Source organism: Onychostoma macrolepis, chromosome 07, assembly GCF_012432095.1.
Source record: "Onychostoma macrolepis isolate SWU-2019 chromosome 07, ASM1243209v1, whole genome shotgun sequence".
Lineage (NCBI taxonomy): Eukaryota > Metazoa > Chordata > Actinopteri > Cypriniformes > Cyprinidae > Onychostoma > Onychostoma macrolepis.
The window spans coordinates 33362165-33386030 of record NC_081161.1 but is presented as its reverse complement, the minus strand read 5'-3'; the positions used below and the strand labels follow the sequence as shown (position 1 = coordinate 33386030).

The 23866-nt window shown below is 35.8% G+C and overlaps 2 protein-coding genes across 2 annotated transcripts; both read left to right on the top strand.

Moving 5' to 3' along the window:
* The first annotated feature begins 588 nt into the window (after nt 1-588).
* Nucleotides 589-16337, top strand: nat16 (N-acetyltransferase 16). Its single transcript, XM_058781646.1, has 4 exons — nt 589-756; nt 5958-6181; nt 7471-7695; nt 7799-16337. The coding sequence occupies exons 2-4, from the start codon at nt 5966-5968 to the stop codon at nt 8363-8365; spliced, it is 1008 nt and encodes a 335-aa protein (XP_058637629.1). The 5' UTR covers nt 589-756; nt 5958-5965; the 3' UTR covers nt 8366-16337.
* si:ch211-196f2.6 (immunoglobulin domain-containing protein) lies at nt 7637-23174 on the top strand. The gene is made up of 6 exons (XM_058781647.1): nt 7637-7695; nt 18549-20405; nt 21455-21820; nt 21920-22052; nt 22214-22262; nt 22726-23174. Exons 2-6 carry the CDS (start codon nt 20354-20356, stop codon nt 23005-23007), a joined length of 882 nt encoding a protein of 293 aa, XP_058637630.1. The 5' UTR covers nt 7637-7695; nt 18549-20353; the 3' UTR covers nt 23008-23174.
* Nucleotides 23175-23866: the final 692 nt, after the last annotated feature.

The window sequence follows — 23866 nt, the reverse complement described above, 5'->3', positions numbered from 1 at the left end:
TTTTTTTTTTTTGTACCGCCTACTTTAAACTCATTTAATTAAAATATATGATTTAATTTACAAGTATAAGACTTTAAATAAACACATCAATATTGACTTTTTTTAGTGTCTTAAATAAACTTTAATATAAATTGCAACTACATATAATAATAATTTGTATAATTTCCTATATACATGCTATATGCCAGGCTTAAAAGGCAACATCAGTTTTTATACAATATTATTTATACAATATGCTCTGTCTTTCTATCCTCCCTTCTTGACCTGGAGAAGGTCACCAATTTCGATACTTGTGCGAGCACCTGTGTAGCATCTCTTTTGCTTATGCAAAGCACATTTACTCAAATTCAGCTGTGTATGTACAGTATCCATTTAAGTTGCAAAAACCAAGGGAAGAAAAGCATGCACTGAGTCAACAGAACAGCCCTAGTAGAGTTCAGACAAACTGGGAGTGAAGGAGAAAAAAGGAGAGAGAGAGAGGCAGGCAAAGAGAGAGGAGAGAGAGATTGACCATGATTGGGTGATGGTTTAAGGGGTTGGCATACCTCTCTTCTCCCTACTGGGGGATGGGGATGGGGATGGGAATTCTAGGAGGGGCTTCACAGTGACCTCATACTTCATATATTGTAAGTCTGAACCGGCATTTACTAAATATTCTGTCTTTAATCTTACCGCAGTGCAACGAAATCTTACATCTATTCAGCATCTGTCAATCTGACCTCTGTATCCTTCACAAATCCAACGCGCGACGCAGAGGTAAGTGAAATCATCTATCGTGTCCGCTAGAAAGGATTTCGCTAGCGCAGTCTATGTATGGCAAGGGCTCGACGCCTTCAAACAACCATTGTACTTGGATTTTCACGTCTTCAAATTGTCATGAACATAGCGCATTTGCCGTGTATTGTCTTTCTCACCCTTTTTCGCGTCTCACGCCCAAATTAATACCCATCAGAGACGACAAGGCAATGAATGAAATGCAAAGAATTTGCCGGAGACCCCCATTATAGGTTTTGTTATATGTTGGCATTCATGTCGAGGAGCCTATTTGCGTTTGGTCTCTCTGTGCGTGCGACGTTTTTCAATTTATGCCGAAAGCCGGTATAGTGTAACGTTTGTGGAATGAAGAAAAATTTAGCGCGTAATCCAATAATAACAATGGAACTGTTTTGTAAATAGAGGATAAAAAGTCCTGTCTATTGCCTCCCTGCTTGACGTGTCAAAACGTTATGCACAATTAATTTAAAAAAAAAAAAAAAAAATTTATATTAGAATTTACTGGTGATTGATTTGAAAATCAAACGAAACATTATATGGACGTATATACAATATGTATTGCACCCTTATAAGAGTAAGGTTTCTTAGCAAGGCTTTGTGTTAGATTATTGCTTTAATTTTGTATTTCGAGTGAGTGGGGGCGGGGCGAATCACTCGGGGTCGTATTGCAGTGATGCTGAGAACACGTTATAGCTTTGACTTTAAAGATGCTGAATGCACCCTTCGTTAAAGACATCATTGTATATCTGCTGTATTTACGTCATATTAATAGAAAATAATGTCTGATTTTGTACAGTACGTCACGTAGGCTACATGTTGCAGTCGAATGTAGGCCGATGCGTGATTTTTGATTAACTGATGCAATGTGCTTATGTCCTTCTGTGTCAGATTTGTACGTTCGTGACGGTGTGAAGTCGCCACTCGCCAGGCCCATCATAGTTATTTTCCACTGGCACGTGAATGCCCATGCTGACGCACCATAAGAAAACTCCGCGACATAACCGCGAGAAGTAGGAGAGACATATGGCATGCCCTATTATTAATGGACATGGTGTGCAGGCAAGCTGCTGCAGTGGTGCGAGGCATGTGCCAGTGTCATGCTTGGCCCATTTTGTGGTGCTACTTTTGGTTTTTGATGTTGCTCCACATACTGCAATCCTGCATTTAATGAGCACAATTTAAGTTCGTTGCATACACACACTTCCGTGCCTTTCTAGTATGTCTAGAAGAGAGGTACGTAGTCCTGATGGTCTGAATTCGACGGAACCCATTTTTATCTGTCAAGAATAATGTTTCAAGCATGCAAATTATTTTTGTTCATTATGATGTTGTCAAGAATGATTGATGAATACAGGGATAATTTACACACAAATGAAAATTCGGTCATAATCTACTCGCCCTCATGTTGTTCCAAACCTGTCATGTTGTAATGTTGTTGTTTTTTCCATAGATTTTTTTTAGAATCTTTACACAGCTGTTTTCCGTCCATTCATAGTGACCATAAGAGTCATGCTCCAAAAAAGGACAAAACCCTAACATAAAAATAGTTCATATGCCTTGTGTCATGTGATAGCTTTGTGTGAGGTTACCCCTAACCCTAACCTTGGCACGTTGCACCAGGTTGGAAGTTACTGATGCCAAAATGCAGTTGATTCTAACATGTCTTGTCAAGTGCGTGTAATGCGCCAGTTGAAATATGCAGGATGGAAATCAAATCAAAGCAGTCAAATGGCTCTGAATATAGCTTATGAGTCATATGGGCTGTTGTTTTTGGTTCAAGTGAACTGTGAACTGGCATTGTATCAAAAAGAGCTGTTTGAAAATTCTTCAAAATTACTCCTTTTGTGTTCCGCAAAACTAAATAACACATACAGGCTTGGAACGACACGAGAGAGAATAAATAATGACAGAAGTTTTCTTTTTGGGTGAACTATTCTGTTAAACTATATTCTCTTCTGTATTTTTAGAATGCTGTTATGCACCTTTCTCTTCACATATTCGCGAAGAGCTTGCTGTATGTTTTAACTCCACTTAACTTCACTTATGTTATCATGAACATGTGACAGGACATAACTAGCCACTGACTTAAATGTGTGCTCCATATTAAGATATTGACAGTTTATACACCAGATGGAGACTGCATGAAAAAGCATTGAGAATGAACTTATTTAATAGGATTGAGTCTCTAGTACATCATGCATTGGTTGATTTGCATTTAACACTTATGTATTGGTGGCTTTCTAAATATGATAAACATCTTTCTTGCTGAATTGTATTAAAGGCATTTAAAATGTTCATATTATGAAAGCAACATTATTTTTCAAGGTTATCCTCTGAGCTCCCATAATCTGGTCTAATGAACTTACATAAACAAATAGATGGGAGGGGAACCTATTGCAATGCAATGTATTGTCCTCTAGATAAAGATAGATTGAGACAGAAAGGAACATAAAACGAGTCAAGAATTAATAGGGTAATAAAATTAATTAATTGCCATCTTATATGATGCAAGAAAATGGATGGGCCAGTATATTTTATCGTGGTTTGTCAAAGCCAGTATTATTTTCCTTTATCATATTTAAAAAAAAATTATATTATGTTTGATGCTCAGGTGAATGCATGTTGTTCTTATTCAAAGCAAAGGGCTGGTAAACATGATAAATGTTTTCTTTGAATAGACTTTATGTAAATTTTCCACAATAAGCTTGTAGAGAGAACAGAGACATTCTGTAACCTTCCTTAAAGATACATTCATTTACATCCTTTTGACCTTCTTAGTACGCCAGCCTCCTTTTGATGGTCATATTCTTTGTCAAATTTATGTGAAGTTCCTTATTCTCCCCCAATTCATTTTCACACCCATATCTATATTATGATTATTTTTTACAGTGACTGACATATTTTTTATAACATGCTGTTAAGATGCAGAACAGCTATAACATTTTACCTGACTTGTTAAAACTGACAAAGGCATTGAGTATACAGTAAAACACAGAGTGCAGTGAAAAATAAACTTAAGTCTACAATCAGTGCAATCTCAATCAGACTGAAACTGCTCTCTTCATAAGAGCCCAGTATTTAGAAGTACCAAATTTCTGGTCAGGTCAGACACTACACCATCAAATCATTGTCTTTGTTAAAGATTGTTGGGGCATGTTAAGTTGTCTATACTTACAGCTGTGCAGTGTGCAATAATATCATGAGAGTCAACTTGACCATAGCAGTATCACAGTTTGAACGGAAAGTGAAGGCAAGGGTTAACTGGGCAATAATCACTTCTTGGTTGTGTTAATTTAAGTAAGTAGTCATTTAACAGACACTCAAAGCAATGCTCAGTACATTTATTAAAAAGATAATCCCCCTGGACTAACCAGGGGTAAGTGCTTCACTGCAGTCCACATATCACTCTTTGCAATGACTGAGCTTAAAACCTTTTGACATTACATACCAGCCCAGATCTATAACCACAGAACCGGGGCATGGGAAGTGTCTCGTACAGTAGCAGAGCAGTGGTAGCAACACCAGTGTCAAGGGTTCCAGGGAATGAATGAATTGATATAATGTATACTCTGAATACATTTTTAAGTGGCTTTGGATAAAAGTGTCCGCTAAATTCAAAAAGATTAATACAAAGGGAAGATTCCACAAATATTGTGGTCAGGTTCTCTAAAGAAGTGTGTGAGCAGTTAGCTGTAAATCATACAGTACAGAGAACTTTATTAGTTGACTACATCTACAGTCTTCATCACCTGGGTTGTCGATCTACTCAACAATGCGGTTATTTTCTTGACTTCATATTTTGTTTTACCCTAAGCATGGTTAAAGTACCTTTTTGCCTTCTGATGTTATACGTTTTCACATTCATTCTTTCCTTCAGTGTGACGTAATTGTAATAACTCCGCCTGAGGCAACTTTAAAGTCTATCCCATGGAGAAATGACAAGCCCTGTGATATAACAGCAGAGAAGGATTTTTTTTTTTTTTCATTTATATAACACATCTCGTTTGAAGATGTCATGCACAATATCTGCATGTTCACAAACACTAATTAACACATTGGTGCTAACGCCCAAAGAGTTATAGTTATATAAGATTTCAGTATATTTTCATGCATCTTTAAAGAAAGTAAAAAATAAATACATTTTAAAAAGATTGTTTGGACCTCATTAAGGGACTGTTATCCAGCCTCACAGATTGCACTAACCTGATGGAATTTGCTAATTGGTGCTTTGATATTTTGTTCTCTTATTTTGAGGGCTAAATTAATTTGGGGTTAATAAGGGTTACCCAGACATAGACAGGGCATGACTTTAGGGAAACTAGGGGAAGACATCGATTCAGCCCAATGGAAATATCAGTTTAAGCGAACTATCCCATTATAAATTGAAGGACAAATGAAAGACTACGAGAGACAGTCACATGGAAATTTGGAAATCGAATATTGCATAGCAATTGGCAAATGAACCATGAATGAATAGATTTTGTGACAACCTCACAAAGTCCTGCCCAATGCATGTTTGCCAAACCCAAATAAGCTTTCAGACATTGAGGGTTTTCCCATTACAGAAGTGCATCAATGGAAAAGTACCAGGGCTTTCTCAACCGGTACGGGCCCAAGGGGGTGCAAACAATGTTTGCTCTGTGACTTGTTCGCGGTGTTGCTCCCACTGCACGGATTTTCAGCCTTTCAATCCCCCGATACTCACTAGCCATGTATGCGTGCCTGCACACATCTGCCTAACCATCCGCTTCACCTTCCCCTGGACGTCTCGCACCATTATTTCCCAAGTCCTTTCAAAAAATTTGTTTATTTTCCACTGGGAACCAGGGCGGTGCTGCTCAGTGAGAATTAAAAAAAGGATTAAGGGTTCTGGCAATAGGAGGTGGACATGTCTGTGTATGTGCGTTGGCTGTCTCGCATTTGGGCACGGTTACAAGTTGCCGCTATTGATGCCAACCTGCTGGCATGTTGGCACGGGAAGATAAACACTGCGACATAGGCACAAACCTTGCACTGTACTGAGCTGATAACGACCCTCACACAATTTGTTTTGTAAGGTGCTATCTTGACATCCTTGAAATGTAAAGAGCAGGAAACGACATTTACAAAGGGAGAAGGTAAAAATGTCGCATGGAAACTCTTTTTGGGTCACAGATCATAGAAGTTGAAATCTGTGTCCACAGCTCTAAGGATGAAGATTGAAAACAGCCTGCCCTGCTCTCAGCTCCCTGAGGCCCCTCCTCAGACCGGGCTGCATTTTACAGTGGCGACGGAGGAGGACTTTGACGACATCATGGCCATGAGCAAGGATATCTATGGCGGCCTGGACTATCTGCCCTCCCGCTATCAAGCCTGGCTGCAAGAGAGCAACCGCACTGTCATTTTGGCTCGCAAGCAAGGCAAAGTGGTAAGAAAGCGGATATGAGGAGCTTATTGCAGTGCATGTTCCATCCTCAGTGGTTTATAGGAATAGTTCACAAAAATGAAAATCATCTACTCATTCTAATGTCATTCAAGTCTGTGTGACTTCATTTTGGGCAAAACATGTAAAGAACATGCAGGTATATACAGTAATTCTAAGATGATAAACATTTCACCAAAACTGAAAATATCTCATTACACTTGCTGCTAAAACGTCATGCAAAAAAGCAAAGACACCACACTGGCTTAGGAACACTCTTTACACAAACCAAATCGCACCTAACAATAATAATTCTACTAATGATTTATTTGAACTTACATTTTAATTTATAATAAATGTTGTAAATAGATTAAATATTTTTATATTTATAATAATTTCTACATTTATATAAAAATAAATATAAATATACACTAAAGATAAATAAAAATAAAGGTGCTTCACGATGCTGTAGAAGAACCTTTTTGTCTAAATGGTTTCATAAAGAACCTTCAACATCTGAAGAACCTTTCTGTTTCACAAAAGGTTCTTTGTGGCGAAAGAAGGTTCTTCAGATTATAAAAAGGTAAGGAAGAGATGGTTCTTTAAGGAACCTTTGACTGAATGGTTCTTTGTGGAACCAAAAATGGTTCTTCTATGGCATCACTTGAAGAACCTTTTGAAGCACCTTTATTTTTAAGAGTGTATTACTGTTATTCTAATACATTTGTACAGTAAAATAAAAAGGAATATTTAGATTTATTTATTCATTTATATTCACACAGCTAAATATTTATTTCTTAATTTCTTTACTTTCAAGGGTAAACCATAAAGCCTTTATTTTGGCAGAAAACTGCTGAGAGAGATCATTACAAATTGATTGAAATGCTGAATGCACAAGCATTTTGGAAATTTTGCGAACGTGAAAATGAAGTGAACCTGGTGCACATTGTGTTCCCAGATGCACATAATACTTGACAAACTCACAGCATGTGCAGAGATGGAGTTCATATGAAGCAACATTTATTGTGGCTCTGAGACATCGAAAATATCAGATCATGAATTAACACAAGTCGATAGTTCACTCGGAAACACACAGAGCATGAGACTATGTTTTTTAATTACATCACAGCTTTCTGTGATGTGATAAACGCACTAAGCCATATCACGATTTCAGTTTCATTTTGATTAATTGTGCATCCCAAAATGAAACTGACAACTTACAAAAGAGCACCATAAAACTCTCTCTTTCCTCTATCGTAGATATAACTTGATTTGTATGCAACTACATCTTCCAGATTGCACTGGAGTCAGTGTGTGTTATCGATGATGGCGAGACCATGCTGGTGGAAGGGCTTCGTGTTGCTCCACAGGAGAGGGGGAAAGGTGTGGCAGGGGTACTTCTTCGCTTTTGCTCTCAACTGGTTAAGTCCAAGTACCCCGACGTTAAAGTCAGCAGACTGACAAGAGATGACCAACTGGGGCCAAAAGACTTCCAGAAGTACCGGCTCATCACCAAACAGGTAAGACCCATTTACAATAAAATATTTACCATTGGTTCAGACCTAAAATAAAAACAGCTAAAGCCACATTGTAATCATTCTGTTACCTAATTCAAATGTGAAGGGAATCCTTCTGGTGCGCTTCCGTGCCGAAGACCTAAAATTACGCCTTGCTGATCTTGGGCCTAATATCACTGTAGCGGGGGAAGGTCTGTCCACCACAAACATCCCGGTCCGTTTGGAGCCAGCAGAGGTGCATCAGCTCTTCCTAAGCGATGTTCTAATGCAGGGTGTCCTTCCCAATGCCACCATCGTTCAAGATTGGCAGCCCTTCAAGCCTCTGCCTAGCAACATGGCCATCCTGCTGAAGAAGGACATCGATTGGATGGTTGACGATGCCAGGCGCCCAACCATGGCCAGCTTGTGCACCTTCCCGTTCCATGTGCCAATCGGTGATGACTGGTACTACCTCAACATCGACATGTTTGGTAAAGACCTGATGCTGGCCATACAACAGCTGCTGTGCCACCTGAGGTGCCATACTGGCACTCTGAAGGGTTACGTCATGTGTCAGGTGTTCCTGGAGCCTGCGCTGTGGAAGCCCATGGCTGATTTCTTTAGGGAGACCCTTAAAGTGGAGCTGGTGAAGGAGTACACAGAGCAGTGCGTCGTGGAGTCTGATGTTGTTTAGTCGAGGAGCCTCAGAAACACCTTCCCTTACAATTAGACACCAAACCTACATAAACGAGAGGAAATTTAACACCTAAAAGAAAAAAACCCACCTAATATATCTACTCTAAAGGGACGAAAAACTTCAGTTCTATTCCGCTTAATGAAAACGCTCTCATAGGATTTAATTTATTTTAACAACAACTAATTAAAATAAAATGCATGTTAGTGAACAAACTAGAATAAATGTAGTAGATGCTTGTTTAGGTTATTTAATTTATTTCCATATGCAGTACTGTAAACAGTGGCGCTGACAGGACAGGGACTGGAAAAGAGGGAAGCAGTTTTAGATTATATAAAATAGGGACCCAAATTGTTCCAGGCCCTTTCATTTGTTGGCATCGCTGACAGTGAAAGCATATTTACTCATGCTGAGTTAAAAAGAAAACTGCACAATCTTTAGGGCACTTTATGATAAAAAAAAAAATGGATCTCACTTTAGTGTCTGTTGCTTTTTCAGAATGTGGCACTGTAGCTGCTAGAGTGTTTAGAGGAAAAATAAACAACATTTCTGGGACTTTATGACAGGTTGCCCTTATGGAGATCGAAATGGTCTTCAAAGGCAGTTTTAATTAACTTGAAAATACTAAAAAATTCCACAATGGGGTAAATGTAATTTCAGCCTTTCTAATATGCACCTCCAAAAATTAGTAACTCTTCCTCTAAAGGCACTTTGCAGTGCTTAAAACTCTGTATCAAATGATAAATGTCTGGCTAAGAACTTGCTTATACATTTAGATTACAGTCTCAAGTTTTTGCTTTAAGTACTTGTTTGCTAAAATGATGTTCTATCTGTATTTGTACCTAACTGTAGAAGTGCAGTTTCAATAATACACTGGAATATTGCTAGAAGTACATTCAGTTAGATATGATTAATAACTAATAATGAAACAGACATGTACAATTGTGTTAGATTTATCATTTGATTTATATTTTAGTTCTAAAATAATTGTAAGTGGACTATTTGGCAGGATCACATCTAAATACATAAGACAGGAAATATATAAGTTTATATACATATATATATACATATATATATATATATATATATATATATATAAATGTTTAAATAAATGTTCTTGTAGTTCATTAAAAAATAATGTGTTTTAATTTAATTGATACATCACTATGTAGTGATTTTGTTACATCGTATACTTGTTGTGATTCAGAAGAAACATGATCTTAAGGAAATTTGTCCAAATTAGGTGCTCCAATTAAAAAAAAAAATAATAATAATAATGATCATCTCTGAAAATCTTACGCTGGCTCTTGTGATTCACCCACGGAATCAAGAAAACAAATGAGGACATTGGAAACCTGAGCAAAACAAGTGACAACTGCTCATCTCTATGAAGAATATTTGAAGTTTTTTAATTGATTTTTTGAAGTTGAAAGACTGACACAATTTATCAGAGGAAAAGAATGGATGAAATCATATAAAATCATCTCCTTTTATTGGCCTGAAGTGAAGAAAGTAAAGTGAAGTATTACCAACATGGAAAAAGAAGAACAGAAAAAGCCTTTAGACATCCTCAGAACCATATTTAGTTCCTTTGCCCCAAACCCAGATTGCAGCGTGCTTTTCCCTGAAGCACTGTGGCAGAATGAGATTCAAATTCAGTTAATTTATAGCTTAATATATACTTATGAAAATATATAACTTATAGTTTAAGCCCTCACAGGGTCTAACCACAATTTGTTAGGCAGATTTGAATCCAAATCTGTATCCACTAAACTAAAGCCAAGAATTTCTTTATTCTTTTTACTAATTATGTGTTTGGTTTGAGTTCATTTGGTGGACTTATTTTGTGCCCTTGTATGAACTCTCAACATCCACTGACGAAAAGGAGGCCTCCTTTCCTCCTTCATTTGGACAGCTGCATGTGGGACTTGTATTGCGGTCAGTATTTATAAATGGCAAATAGGCAGTCTTTTTTGATTCTGAAAGTCAAGGCATTTTACAGATTATTAACTGTAATTCCAATAACAGTTTATTGCATTTGTATAGGTGTACATATATCTAAATTTATATGTTTGCTTGGAAGGGGGGTGATTTTCTGGCTGAAATCTCAAAATCCTACATGTCTGCTACATGCTTTCAGAGCAAATCAGTTTCAAAATAGAAAGTCGTGAAGCACAAGAAACATTAATGCTTCAGTTTCCCATTAAAAATGACATTTTCCCAATTTAAAACAATGTCTACTGGCCTTCAAAAATCTACAAATGATGTTAGAGTCAAGAGATGCTATTTTTAATTTGCCTCTAAAGCACTCGTCAGAATGCGACATGATGGATTAGAGACCCAAAATGTGTTTGGTTTGTGTTTTCTTTTGTACATAGCGCAGTGCATTTAGATTTAAGTGTGATGTATTATGTCAGCTTACCTTAGAGGTGGAAGGTTCCCTGAGTACACTAGCCTCTATATTTAGCCGTTACTTTCTTTTGTGTGACATTTAATAATCCAGTAATCTTTTAAGAATTTTTCTCTTTTATTTATTGCTTCTATCTATCTTTCAGCTCCACTTTTTAGCACTTTGGATATCTAATTGCCTTTCTGAGTATTTGTGAATTGTGCAGGAGGTTGTAACTCTATATTTTACACAGGTCCTAGTGCCAGGTCCACGAGACTATAAAAGGTTAGAGGCATGTGACCACCTGATGGTGGAGTGATGTAAAGGATACGTTGCCCCTTGTTTCGCTGGCACACGAGGAGTGAACTTTAAACCCATTTCTTTCAATTATGAAGTGGCTTTTCACTTTCTTTTTCTGGAATGGAAAAATAAGACAGGTTGCAGAGGGAGATGAGAGATGAAGCTGTGGCTATGCTAGGAATAGGCAGCGAGGAGAGGACATGTGATCCAGATCGCGTTACCGCTCTAAAAATTAGTAAACGTTCATTTTGTATTGTAAAACTTATTTGGAACGCTGTATTTGTGACAAAAAAGGGAAGTGGTCTTTCGCAAGAGAGGCCTTGTATTGGTAATTAGCGCCAAACCACTATTGAGGAGGACAACATAGATAGACCAACCCAGAGCAGGATATCTGTATGATCAGACTCAGCACTAAAGTAATACCTCGAGTGCTAAGTCATACGAAAGCAAATATATACTCAGACACTTGTTATCCTGTGTGACTGTGGGCCAGTTAAAGTTTCAGGGCTCATCTCTGAGTAAGTGAAACTGGATCCTGAGAGTGTCATCTTGCGTAGAACAAGGGTTCACCCCAGACTCCCTTTACCTTCCACCTGATCCCCGTCGGCTTGACACATGGAAAGAGTGAGCAGGAGAGGTTAAAATAAGAAGGCTGGGTTCCAGCCTTGTCATACGAATGCACTGTCCTTTGCCACGCTGCTCTGTACCTATTCCTGATTTTTATGTTATTCATGGTGGCATCTTTTGTTTTTCATTTTCCTGGCTGCTTTGTAATGTTTATGAAGGGCTTTATGTGTATTAGAATCAGCTGTGTATTGCATGTTTTGTGAACGAGGGGAAAACCACCAGGGAGATTTGTTTTCTTTATTCCAAGTCACTATTCGAACGTTAAAAGAACTTAACTGAAAGCCTTATCCAGGTGATATCAGTTAAACTGCTGATTTGCACTATCAGAGCTTCAACTCTGCTTCTCCCTATGTTGTTTTCCATAGAAAAAACATATACTGTGTCTATACACAGATGCTTCTGAAATGGCTAAATCACAGGTATTTTCACCTGTGGTGCACTAAGCTATTTTGTTACATTCAATCTACAAATCTAATGCAGTATTTGGAGGTAAAATGCAACTAGATCCCAGTGCAAATTGTGTTTTATCTCACGCCATGTCAGAGTCATCCAACTCCGATTGGATTAACCATTCATCTAGCTGTTCTGATGTGCTGCACTTTATACTGTAGATATGTAGATATTCCAAAGCACAGTGGGGATATTCATAAAACATCAGTGTGGGTTGCTGTAACAGTCATGGTCATTCAGTGGATCGTGCTATATATTTTTTTGTAATCGGAATAGGAGCGTGGGCCTGTCTGCGTAACGTTTTTAAATTCAAGGATATTTTTATTGGTGTGCTCCTGACTTTATAGCCGTTAATAAAGCTCCTACTTAATGACCATTGTCTGAATAAGCCACACTGTACCTGTCTGAAACCGCTGATGGATATAGTTACCACTATCAGCAAAGCAGGGACCATGATTTCTACAGACCTCAAGAAGGTGGTGGTTTGAATGTCCACGTCATCCATTCTCTTGATGCAGCAGTGGCTGTTGAGTTTGTTTTCGCTCGAGTCTTCCCATTAGCCCTAGATACAAACTGGGTGTCATGTTTTGTGTTTGTGCAGAATATTTGAAATCTCCTATGATGGGAAACTAATGCTTGTAAATGAGATAAAAAATGTAAAAAAAGAACTCATGGCCAACTGTCAATCAAGAGGGTGAATACAGTTTCAATGCCATAAAGGCATTTTGATTATAGGATAAATTGTTTTCCGTTTTTTTGGTTTTTTTAAAGATTTTTTTTTTATTACCCAATATGACTGCTTATTCTCAAGCAGTGATGTGACAACTAATGGAAAATATTTTAATATTTTGTTACCTTTGTCTGTTCCTTTTTTCAGAGATTGTGAGAGATGCAGAACTATTTTAAATACAGTAATTTTTTAAAAACCTTATAATCCATGAGAGGTTTTTGAAATGTGCATGTTGTGTGAATGGGTGGGGAAGGGCTTTACAATGAGCATGTGACTAGATTTACACTGAGCACAAAGACCTTGTACTAATATATTGACATTTAGAACCTGTCAAATTGGAATTGGTGATAATTGACAAATTAATTAATGATTAAACAATTAAAAAGTCTAGACAGGGTGTTTAAAATTGCTAAGGGTAAACCTTTTTTTTTTTTTCCTTTTTTTTTTTTTTTTTTTTTTTTAGCCATGATATACATTTTTAGATACTATAGGCTATACTTCACTAATTGTATAAAAGGATTAAAAAATCTAATCACTGATCTTTTTTTTTTTTTTTTTTGCTTGCAGTATTTTGTTGTAATTGTGTGCATCTCTATATACCTATTTCTTTGTATATTTAACAAATAACTCCGCTTGAATATTTTAATATACAATATATATTTAGAAATGTTTCCAAAGCTAGAAACTGTCACTTCTTAAAATCAACATTACAGCAGCGGTTATTATGTGTAGACAGTGGTTTAACTTAATTTGCTAGTATTGTTTTTTTTTTGTTTTTTGTAGTTTGTACTTTTTTCTCTTTTTTAAAAAAAAACTGAGTACACTGTTAATTTGAGTACAAATCCTGGCTGGTAAACTCTATGTCAGAAATGATTTGCTAAATTCATTTCATTCCCTATTCTTTGAATTTAATTCATTCAATTTAAGTTTAAATTTGCCTATACTTAAAGTTAAATGTCCCAATGAATGTTTGTAGGAAATTGTAAATGGTTGGATGAACCAGAATAATCATCCAGGATGGTCCAGAAGCAGTTTAAAGTGTGACTAGGCATGGGTATGAAATAATCTTATCTTATTTAAGTAACGGATATGCTACTGGGTATGAAACCAGTCTATGTGCACATGCTCTTTTGCATTTTGTTACATTAAATTACAGTGACATGTGTATGTTTAATATGTATAGGACAGATTTACTGCATGTAAATGTTTGTTTTTCTGTAATATTAAACAATATGTAAATAATTTATTTAAAAAACCTAGATAACATCCAAATTCAGAGCTTGGTCTCTGCTGTCAAGTGTGACAGAAATTCTACTTATAGTTTCCCAAAGATCACATGCTGAATGCAGTAGAAATCTAGATGAACCCCATGAAAACACAACTGTCATGTTTACTTTCTGCCATTTAAAAAAAAGCCCAAAACCATAGGTTCAAGACAAAGTATTTGACAAGACCCAAAATGTTAAAATTCTGTATATCTTTCATTGAGATCCTTGGAATTTTTGGAGAATTTTCATTTTTATGACTGCAATATGTGATGGAAAACAAACACCGAGTCACTGCAGTCTTTTTGAGGTTCTTGGTTAATGTCAACCTTTTGTTGTGTTTTTGTATTACTTTACCTTGTGCATAATCATTTAACATTTTTAACATTTTAACTAGTGTTTATGTTGTCAGAGTGTTTGTCATTATCATTGTAACACCGTAAGCGTAATGAGCTCTATCTTTAATGACGACAGATGTAATGCGGTAATTCATTTGCAAGATTGAAAATGTGGCAGATAACAAACAGCTTTATATGAAGACCTGTGACTAACATTTTGTTGATCAAATGAATTTGTAAAAGGACTGGTGAGGTTTTAGCCATTTGCTGTAGTTGCAATGCAGTATCAGAATGAACAAATTGTATCTAAATAGCATAGTTTAGATGTTATGCGCTAAGTGATGTTTTCAATTGATGTATTAGAATAATTGTTTTCTTTTCCAAACTGTTAATCAAAACTTAGTGTTAGAGATATTTGTGTGTGTGTTTACCTAACTGTGTATTGTACTGCGATTAGCAATAAACAAACAAGCAAAGAAAAAAAAAAAAAGAAAGAAAAAAAGAAAAAGAAAAAAACTAAAACAACCTTTAAACAAACAAGGCATAGAATGAATTCAAAGTGTTAAGAAAGGAAGTGAATGTTATTCTGAAAAAGTGAGAGGCATACATTAGTTTTTTGTTTTTAATATGCATCACAATGTGTATAATCAGAAAGCTCTCAAAGTGACCTACACATTACACAAATCATGTTACAGACAAATACCAGGACAAGCAGCTGACAATACACAATGCTTGCCAAGCTAGGCCTTAGTCACCAACAAGAAAATCCTTACAACTGCAGGTATAATGAAACTTTGCCTACTAATTGCTTTAACTACTAGGCAGGGTGCTTAGTAAGAGGCTACTAATCAGGTTTGTTGTTTAAGCGTGATTGGTTTTTAGATTTTTGATGAGCTATTGTCTTATTGATGGACTCAAAAATCAACCCTCGCAAAATATGAACCCTGTGCTGCATGGTGACAGTATGTTAACCATTCCAAAATATAAGGCTTTGTCCTTGGGCCCACTATTATCCAAAAAATAAAAATAAAATAACGATTGCTCCATTATATTATAGAGAACCCACGCACTGCCAGCACATAATGTAAAAAATTTTGGCTTGGTAAGCAACAAACATGCAGCTAAAGGGAAGAGCATTATAGCATAAGATAAGTGAATCAAACGCAGTCTCATGAAAGTCAATGTATCAGGCAATGACAAATGGAGAACGTGAGACGCTTTGCTGAACTATGCTGACATGAGAAGCAGCTGTCTCTGCAGCCTCACATTACTGACCTCTAGTATTCTGCTACTGCTACTGCGGAACACAAGAACAATACAGTGTCTTGTAGATGAGCGTTTCTTAATAAACACATAGAGGGCAATGTGAATGTCTCAAATGTTTGGTGAAAATGGTGGAAGCCTACTTTAGACAGAAAATGAGAGATGGACAGCTGCTAAAGATAGGTTTGAAGAATTAAACCCATGCCACCTGTTCTTGGATTACAATGAACATTTCAGAAATGCATTGCACTCTAATACAGTTAAGTAAATCGAGGTGAGATTAAATAAAATGAGTCTAGAATTCTGACATCACGACTCAAATCAATTAATTCCTGATATTTTTGGTCTTACATGGTTGCTTTTGGAAGAGTGACATTTAAGATGCCAGCAAATAATCAGCAACAATGGATTATTAATTGGTTGAAAGGAGACATGCCAATATGTGTGTGTGTGTGTGTGGTTACTTAAGCACCTTGATTAATGTATGCAATTTTATGATGAAGAGAAAAGAGAAAATATATTTGACTTGCTTTCTGAGTGTGCCCCCTTAAAAAAAAGAAATGATGAGGAAGTTGAATACTGCAAAAAGTATAGCGCAAAAAAAAGAAAAGAAACACCTACCCTTTCTGTTTTTATGATTGTAATTATATTGAACATTTGCTCCAAAACATTAATGAGGTGTTCAAATCAAAATAAAATCATCATATTTGACCTTCATAATACTAATTAAGGTGGGATTACACAGTTGTAAAAATTATTGTGATGTGAAATGGTACTGCATGTACTTACAAAAAAATGAATGAATGAATGAATGAAATCAATTCATAAGGTACTTTGTGAATTATATAATGGCAATGGCCTAGAAAACATACCGAGTGGAATTTACCCAAACTCTATTTCTTGCTATGCAGAGCTATGGAGGGGGATGGGAAGCACAGTGTATTGCAGTGTAATAAAATGCAGTGTATGGGGGCTGAGGTCAGTCTATGTGTGTTGAAGTGGGGGTGGGGGATCAGGGTGTAAGACCCCATATGGATATTGAAGTAAGGCTGGGTTAAAGGAGAAGAGGTGGGGGAACCTGGATCGTGCACACAAGCTGGCTTCATCTTTCTCCTCAGTGTACATACAAAACACATGCTAATGTATTCCAGAGCCACAGAATATAGAAAAGTAGGGTGATGGTTATAGTGTTACATGGATGCATTATGCAACACTTCCTCTGTGAATGAATATAAACAAGTGTAAACACACACACACACACACAAAGTAGAAAGACTGAAATAGCATACAGGTGTGTGTGCGTGTGTGTGTGTAACTATATATAACTATATCAGTCTTTCTACTTCATACACACACATACACGCACGCACACACACACACACACACACACATGTACATGTTTTTGTATGTATTTGTTTTTTGTATGTATATATATTTTAGATATTACAAAAATTATGATAAGAGCCAACAGTATTTGGAGTAAATTTATATATAACTGCAGGTAAAAAGGAGACAGCAGAAGTCTTAAAGTGCAGTGCAATGCAGTTTTCAATTCCAAATTATGCTGACAGTGGTTAGAATGTTTGTCGAAACCAATCAATTAAAGCAGAATTAATGTATCTATATCTGTGTGGGAGAAAATGGTCAGTTATGCATTGCATAAATTATGTTTACAGCAACATATCCGCAATAAACTGTGTTAGTATAGGATCACATGCCACATACAACGCTCAATCCTCTGTATGTATACACCTGTCCATCTGACAGATGGGAATGGGGGAGGGGTGGAGAAAGAGAGAGAGAGAGAGAGACGGCAGGAGAGAAAATGGGTCAGAGGAAGAAGCAGAGGATACAGAAAAAGGACGCACATGTCTAATAAAAATAGAAAGGAAAATAATCAAGCAGACAGGATTTAAGAACAAAGCACAAAGCTACAGGGGGACATCAACTAATGTTAATTCTAGATGTTATTTTAAGCACACTACAAGACAACAAAATCTTGATCAGATGAATCATAATCACATGAATCTTAAAAGCATTGTGAATAGACATGACAACAATATCAGAGTGACCAAAACATCTGTCTGAATGTGTCTGAGTAAATGTATGCACCCGTTCTAGGTTCTTCCTTCAAATCTTCCTATGGTATAGACCAATTGGGTTCCAAAGATTTTTTTTCCAGAGGCTTTGAATAGTCTTTAAGAGGAGCAGATGTTAATGGCTCATAAATAACTCAAATGGATTTGTTGAGGTTCAGAATAGGGCAGAGGTTTGTGTGTAAATGCATATGTGTGTCTGTGTAAGAAAGCAGGAGAGAGAGAGAAAGCGAGCAACAGAGCACATGGTGCGGACTGAGTGTAAATTAGGACCAAGGCCATTTATAGGAGAGAAGGGACGGTGGCTGTATAGCAAGAGGACAGAGTGACCTACACGCTCACTAACTGACCTGCTTTTCTTACTGGAAACTGTACATGGTCTAAACATTGTCGTATGAGCTCCATTTACATATAGGTAACTTTTAAATAAATGGGGGAAATATAGATGTGCATAGTTGATCCTAAGATAGTTACTGATTTCTGAGTAAGCAAACAAGACTCACAGAAAATGTTTGAATGGCTGCTAAAATGCAATCGAGTCTTCATCTGAAAAAAAAAAAATAATAAAAAATAAAGTTTATGATGTTGCATTTAACAGATACATGCAACTTTTTTCAGTGTTACAGTATTGCTACAAAATAAAATTGTTGTACAGTTTTAACGTCTAATCCAGTCATTTCCATATACCTACTTTTTCTCATTTCCTTTAACATTTTCTGTTTCAGGTGGTAATTGGTTACAGCAAAGTGTCTTGAAAGGAAATTAAATCACACAGTGAGTCACTTTCACCTACAATTAACCATTTTCAAAAAGAAACACAAAACCTGTGCTAAAACTGAAAGAAAACAAGTTGACAAAATGATTAAATCCAAGATTTGGTGATAATATAGCATAATGAGAATGAGAGATTTACAAACACATTTTAAAAGGCCAGTTATTTTTGAACAGGAACATCAAATTACACTGAAAAAAAAAAAGTCAAATTTAATTAATTTTTATTTTGCAAGCTTTGCACACATTTTTAAAGTAAATTTAAGTATAGAATTGAGACAAACTTAACTAATTTATGTAAAATTAGCAAAGAAAATAAGTAAATAACAGTCAGTATATTTTACTCAATCATTATTACTGAACTTCACTCCAACAACATAGCACTGAAAAAAAAGCCATACTATTAAAGCACATGGCTCACTTAGAAATATTTAAGTTAACAAGGCAGTACACAGCTAATTACACTTTCTAAGATAATATGTCTACACAATATATAGTTAACTTCCAAATGAACACTTGGTACACATACACAATGACGGTAACATCAGTGTTTGAGTATAAATGGGTCATTTTGAGCAGAAAATTAGTATCACAAAACAGCAAGTTACCAAACCTAACAACAAAAGCAACCATAAAGCAGTGTATATACAACTCAATAACAGTGCAAAATTCAACCTCATTAATTATTCATGTCCCAGGGCATCATGGGAACACCAGTAGGCCTATCATAACTTTGAAATTTACTCCAAAAATCCTTGTAAACATAAACAATTCCAAGTAAAATATGTGTTCAAACTTTAATTTCTAAGCTTGAATTGAGTACTGATATAGAATTGACTCTTTTTTTAATTCTTGCCTGAACTAAATTATTTAATGTGGAAACTACTTTTGTTTTTCCATAGTATTTACTTCACCACAGAATAATTTTTATCAGTGTTGGTAATTTTAAGGCACAATCGCAAATGATAATACTAAATGACATGACAAGGAACCTCTTAACGGTTTGTTGTTAACAGGTCTTACTGGCAGTCTTACAAATGGGGCTGTGGGGAGCGTAAGACAAAATAAGCAAGCACAGATGTCAACACAGCCCTAGCTTGACGTTTATGTGTGTGCGTGTCTGGCCATCTCAGTTGTCACCTTGTAGTAAAATTGTTTAACCTCCTGGCTCAGCAATATATCACTTACAGTTCCAAATAAGGTATCATTACATTATGATTTAAAGCTCCTCTCAGAATAAAAGGCGATGTATTTTCCATTAACATATTTGATGGATGTTTCCATTGATTTGGCAAACCCTTGCAGTTTCCATTTAAATGATTCCATTTCCTCAAAACCTAAAAGTTACGACCTGTAATATTTTTTTCCCTTGTTCTAGTGTGTGTTTTTTAAGCTAATGTGGTGAGCATGATTTTGCTTACAGTTTTTGCATATTCATTTTAAAATCTCATATAATACACTACTTGCTTTATACTGTTAAACTCGAGGTGACAACCGTTTCTTGGTAGAAAGATATGCTTGGTGGAAACTCCCACGTTCAAGCATCATTTCCTTCTTAGAGACATCAAAGATCTAACTGAGTTGGCAATAAAAGCAAAAGAGAAAAAAGAAGGAAGATGAAGGCTCATTCAGATTAGCTGATGGTAAGACGGACAGATAGAGAGGTCTAGTCAGTACAACAACACAATTAAAAAAAACCCAATAGACAAAGCAGGAAACAGGCGGAAGAGAACGCCTATGTTGGTTTGGCTCGACAACCATGAGAAGCAACTTTCTTTGCGCTCTTCTTATCCTTGCCTTCCTGGAATCAGGTAAGTGTATATTGTGTGAATTAACTTAAAAAACATTTTCATATTGTGTGTATTTAAAAAAGCGTATGGACAACCAAAAAGTCTGTGCTTATTAGTTTGAGCAGACAATGCTAAATTTCTTTTATGCATTCAGAAAAAGAACAGTTAAAGCAATGGAATGACAAAAATGATTCTATGGTAAATCAAGACATCATGTATCTTGATACTGATATGCTCACACAAGCATAAGCCAACGGCTTCACATGCACTGCTGAAAACTGCATTTTCACTGATAACATCTTACATAAACAAATGAGCGATCACTCGATTATCATATTATTGTATTAGTATTGGTATCATAGTATTGTACCTTAGTATTATCAAAATATGTAGTATCATACATTTTAATTTTTATCCTGTGATTCACTTTTAGAATTCATACTGATTCATCCTGATTTGATCATTGATTTGCACAGACTGTTTTTTTTCTTTTTTGTCAAAGAGTAATAAATTTAAACACACTGTGCAAAACAACTTGGATTTTTTAAAGTTGTAAATAAAATGTGTAAGATTATTGTAGTATATTTTACAAGAAAATACTAGTTATTTTCTAATTCAGTTCCAATTCAATTACTTGCGGTAAATGCTTATTAAATGTAGTAGCATTTTGAGACTGAATGAAAATTGCTTCTTCACCTTTTTTTATTTTTTACTGTAGAGCAAGTTTCTTTTTTCGCTTCTAAACACAGCTTGTATTGTAGTTTCAACATGTGTCATTAGCTGCCCTCTCTAAAGCATTTTTGAGGGCAGTATATAAATTTCAGCAACCACTTCTGAGACTAAATTTAAAACAAATGTTTCCATAATAGCTTCAGATGTTTAAAGAAGGCAAAGCATTATTCTTTTTAGTAAATAACAAGTTTATAATCACAAAGATTTACTGGTAAAAACATTTCATCAGTAACAACACTAAACGAACTTTACAAAGCATTCATAATTCAGCATTTTTAGTATTTTGTCTCAATGATCCATGTAATATCTCTGTGTGTTTCATTTGTGTTATTTAACAGGCAAATCAAACAGTGCTGTATCTATTAGTCACAGTCGAGATGGAGATGGACAGAACATTACCTGTGTCCTCTCCGGGGATGAAAACATGACACAAATCAACTGGGAGATGCTAAAAGGCCCGAATCGCACCAAACTGGGCACGTATCACCCACATTTTGGAATTTACATAATGCAAAAATATGGGACTAAAGTAAAGATCCAGAACAAAAAATCTCCTCATCCATCATCATCCCTTCTCGTTAAAGTAGCATCAAACGAGAGCGTGCTAATCTGTTGTGCGTTCATAACATTTCCTTCAGGTAAACTTGAGCAGTGTACTGATATCAGTAAGAAAGATGTCAGTATCAACACGTCTATAATCAAAGGTAAAGTGTACACATGTAGTCCTATACATACCTTGTCATTCCTTTGGGACTCTTAATGTTTTATGTGATTTTTTTATTTATTTATTTTTTTTGTAATAGATTTTACATATGTGGAACCAGAACCAAGGCTGGGATTATTTGGACATTTGGGTGCAATGGTCATTGGAACTATTCTCTCCCTCTGTATCCTGACCATCCTTTTCTATTTATGCAGAAAAAACAGCTGTAGAAGGTAGAAGTCACATCTTACAAATATTTACACAAAACAATAAAAGACTAATATTTCTGTACTTATATATTTAAGACCAAAACAAAGCAAAACCTGTATATTAAACACTTTAAAACGTATTTACAAAATCTAAGAGAAAAATCATGGGAAATTTGACCTTGCAGGAGGAATTCCTTTAAAATACGGACATACTTGACAGACTCACCAGCTGAGGTAAGATATAACAGAAGAAATGTAAATAAATGATACACTTTAAAAAAATCTAATGAATAAATTAAATGAGTTAAACTTTCTGTCATTAAGACGAGTATGGTTAATATTCTATAATTATAAATGCTAAACGTGACTATTCGCAAAAACATCAGTACCAGTTACAGTTGAAAAGGTATTCTGCAGAGTGAAAGTGTGAGAACTGCATTATAGTCAATTTTTAACTGGGCCATTTCCTTTCGGTCTCAAATGCACTTTATTATAGTCAGTGATTGCATTTAAGGTATCAGTTTCCTGTTATTTTCTTGAGAACGTGCGTGGTTGTGGTTAAAGTTTGAGCGCTGCCAATTCTCACGACCCTTGTTTGTGGAAACATTATGCTTTATACAATATATATATATTAATCAATATACAATATATAATAACAACAATAAAACCATTCTAAACAGCAAATCTCTCATTTTAGACATTTGCTGAAGAATCAGTTGATGCACCTGCTTCTCAAAGTTCTGTGAATGGCTTTGACCCCTCAAAACTTTATGCCAAGATCAAAAAAGACCTTTTCTATGGCCGGCTGTGGAAGTCTTACCAAGGTCAACCCAAACCATGGACACAAGGTACCATGAATGAACAAGGGCATGTTTATCACCTGTTAGGACAGAGTCCCTTACCACAAAGAAATGTGGAGGGCAGCCCCTTGAGGCCAGAAACAACAGAAACTACAGAACAACATTTCAGTAGTTTTTAGTTTCCAGTCTTTCCAGTGTGATTGAGAGGAACCTTGTCATATTTGTGTAATGTAAAATAGCTTAAATAATTGTAATGCAAAAATAAATCAATTAATATTTTGTTTTCAGTTTAAGATAAATACATGTTTCTAACACTGAATAAACGTTTATGTGAGAATCTAACAGACATGCAAGTCTCCAGTCTCAAGTCTTTTGTCATGAGTCAAGTCTTTCAAGGCCAAATTGAAAATAATTTTGAATAATTTCTATAGCTATGCTGCAAGTAAATTCATTTATTATTGTTTTGCTGAAATAAAATTATAATTTTACTATTTAATACCATGCATTTTTATGCATGATATAAATTTTATTTGAACAGTTTCACTATCCAGGTTGGAAAGAGAAAGAGAGAAAGAAAAAAACACTAAACAAATTATTATTTTTCTTTTTGTAAATCTGTTGTACCTATCTTAGCATTTATGATCAGTCCTATTTATTGTATGTGACAAGGAAATGTTATACACTTCAGTTATCTAGCTTTTCTTCTGGTTTATACTTCCTGCTTGCGGTTGTAGGTTTCCATAACATTTAAACCTGTGAGCATAAACTCTTTTTAGACATTTTTTTTTAAAGGGGTCATATGATGCGATTTCAACTTTTCCTTTCTCTTTGGATTGTTACAAGCTGATTGGGCATAGATAAGATCCTTGAAGTTGCAAAGACTAAAGTCTCAAAACCAAAGAGATATTCTTTATCAAAGTTAAGAATCTGCCACGTCCTCCTAAAATGGCTCGTTCAAACACGCCCCCACATGTCTACATCAATGAAATGCCTTTAACTGAAAATTGAGTGTTTAATCTTATCATTATACATTACTGA

Coding starts and splice junctions, on each gene's coding strand:
- nat16 (XM_058781646.1), top strand. CDS start 5,966: ATGAAGATTGAAAACAGCCTGCCCTGCTCTCAGCTCCCTGAGGCCCCT. Junction 6,182..7,470: donor CTCGCAAGCAAGGCAAAGTG/GTAAGAAAGCGG, acceptor TACATCTTCCAG/ATTGCACTGGAGTCAGTGTG. Junction 7,696..7,798: donor ACCGGCTCATCACCAAACAG/GTAAGACCCATT, acceptor TCAAATGTGAAG/GGAATCCTTCTGGTGCGCTT.
- si:ch211-196f2.6 (XM_058781647.1), top strand. CDS start 20,354: ATGAGAAGCAACTTTCTTTGCGCTCTTCTTATCCTTGCCTTCCTGGAA. Junction 20,406..21,454: donor CCTTGCCTTCCTGGAATCAG/GTAAGTGTATAT, acceptor GTTATTTAACAG/GCAAATCAAACAGTGCTGTA. Junction 21,821..21,919: donor CAACACGTCTATAATCAAAG/GTAAAGTGTACA, acceptor TTTTTGTAATAG/ATTTTACATATGTGGAACCA.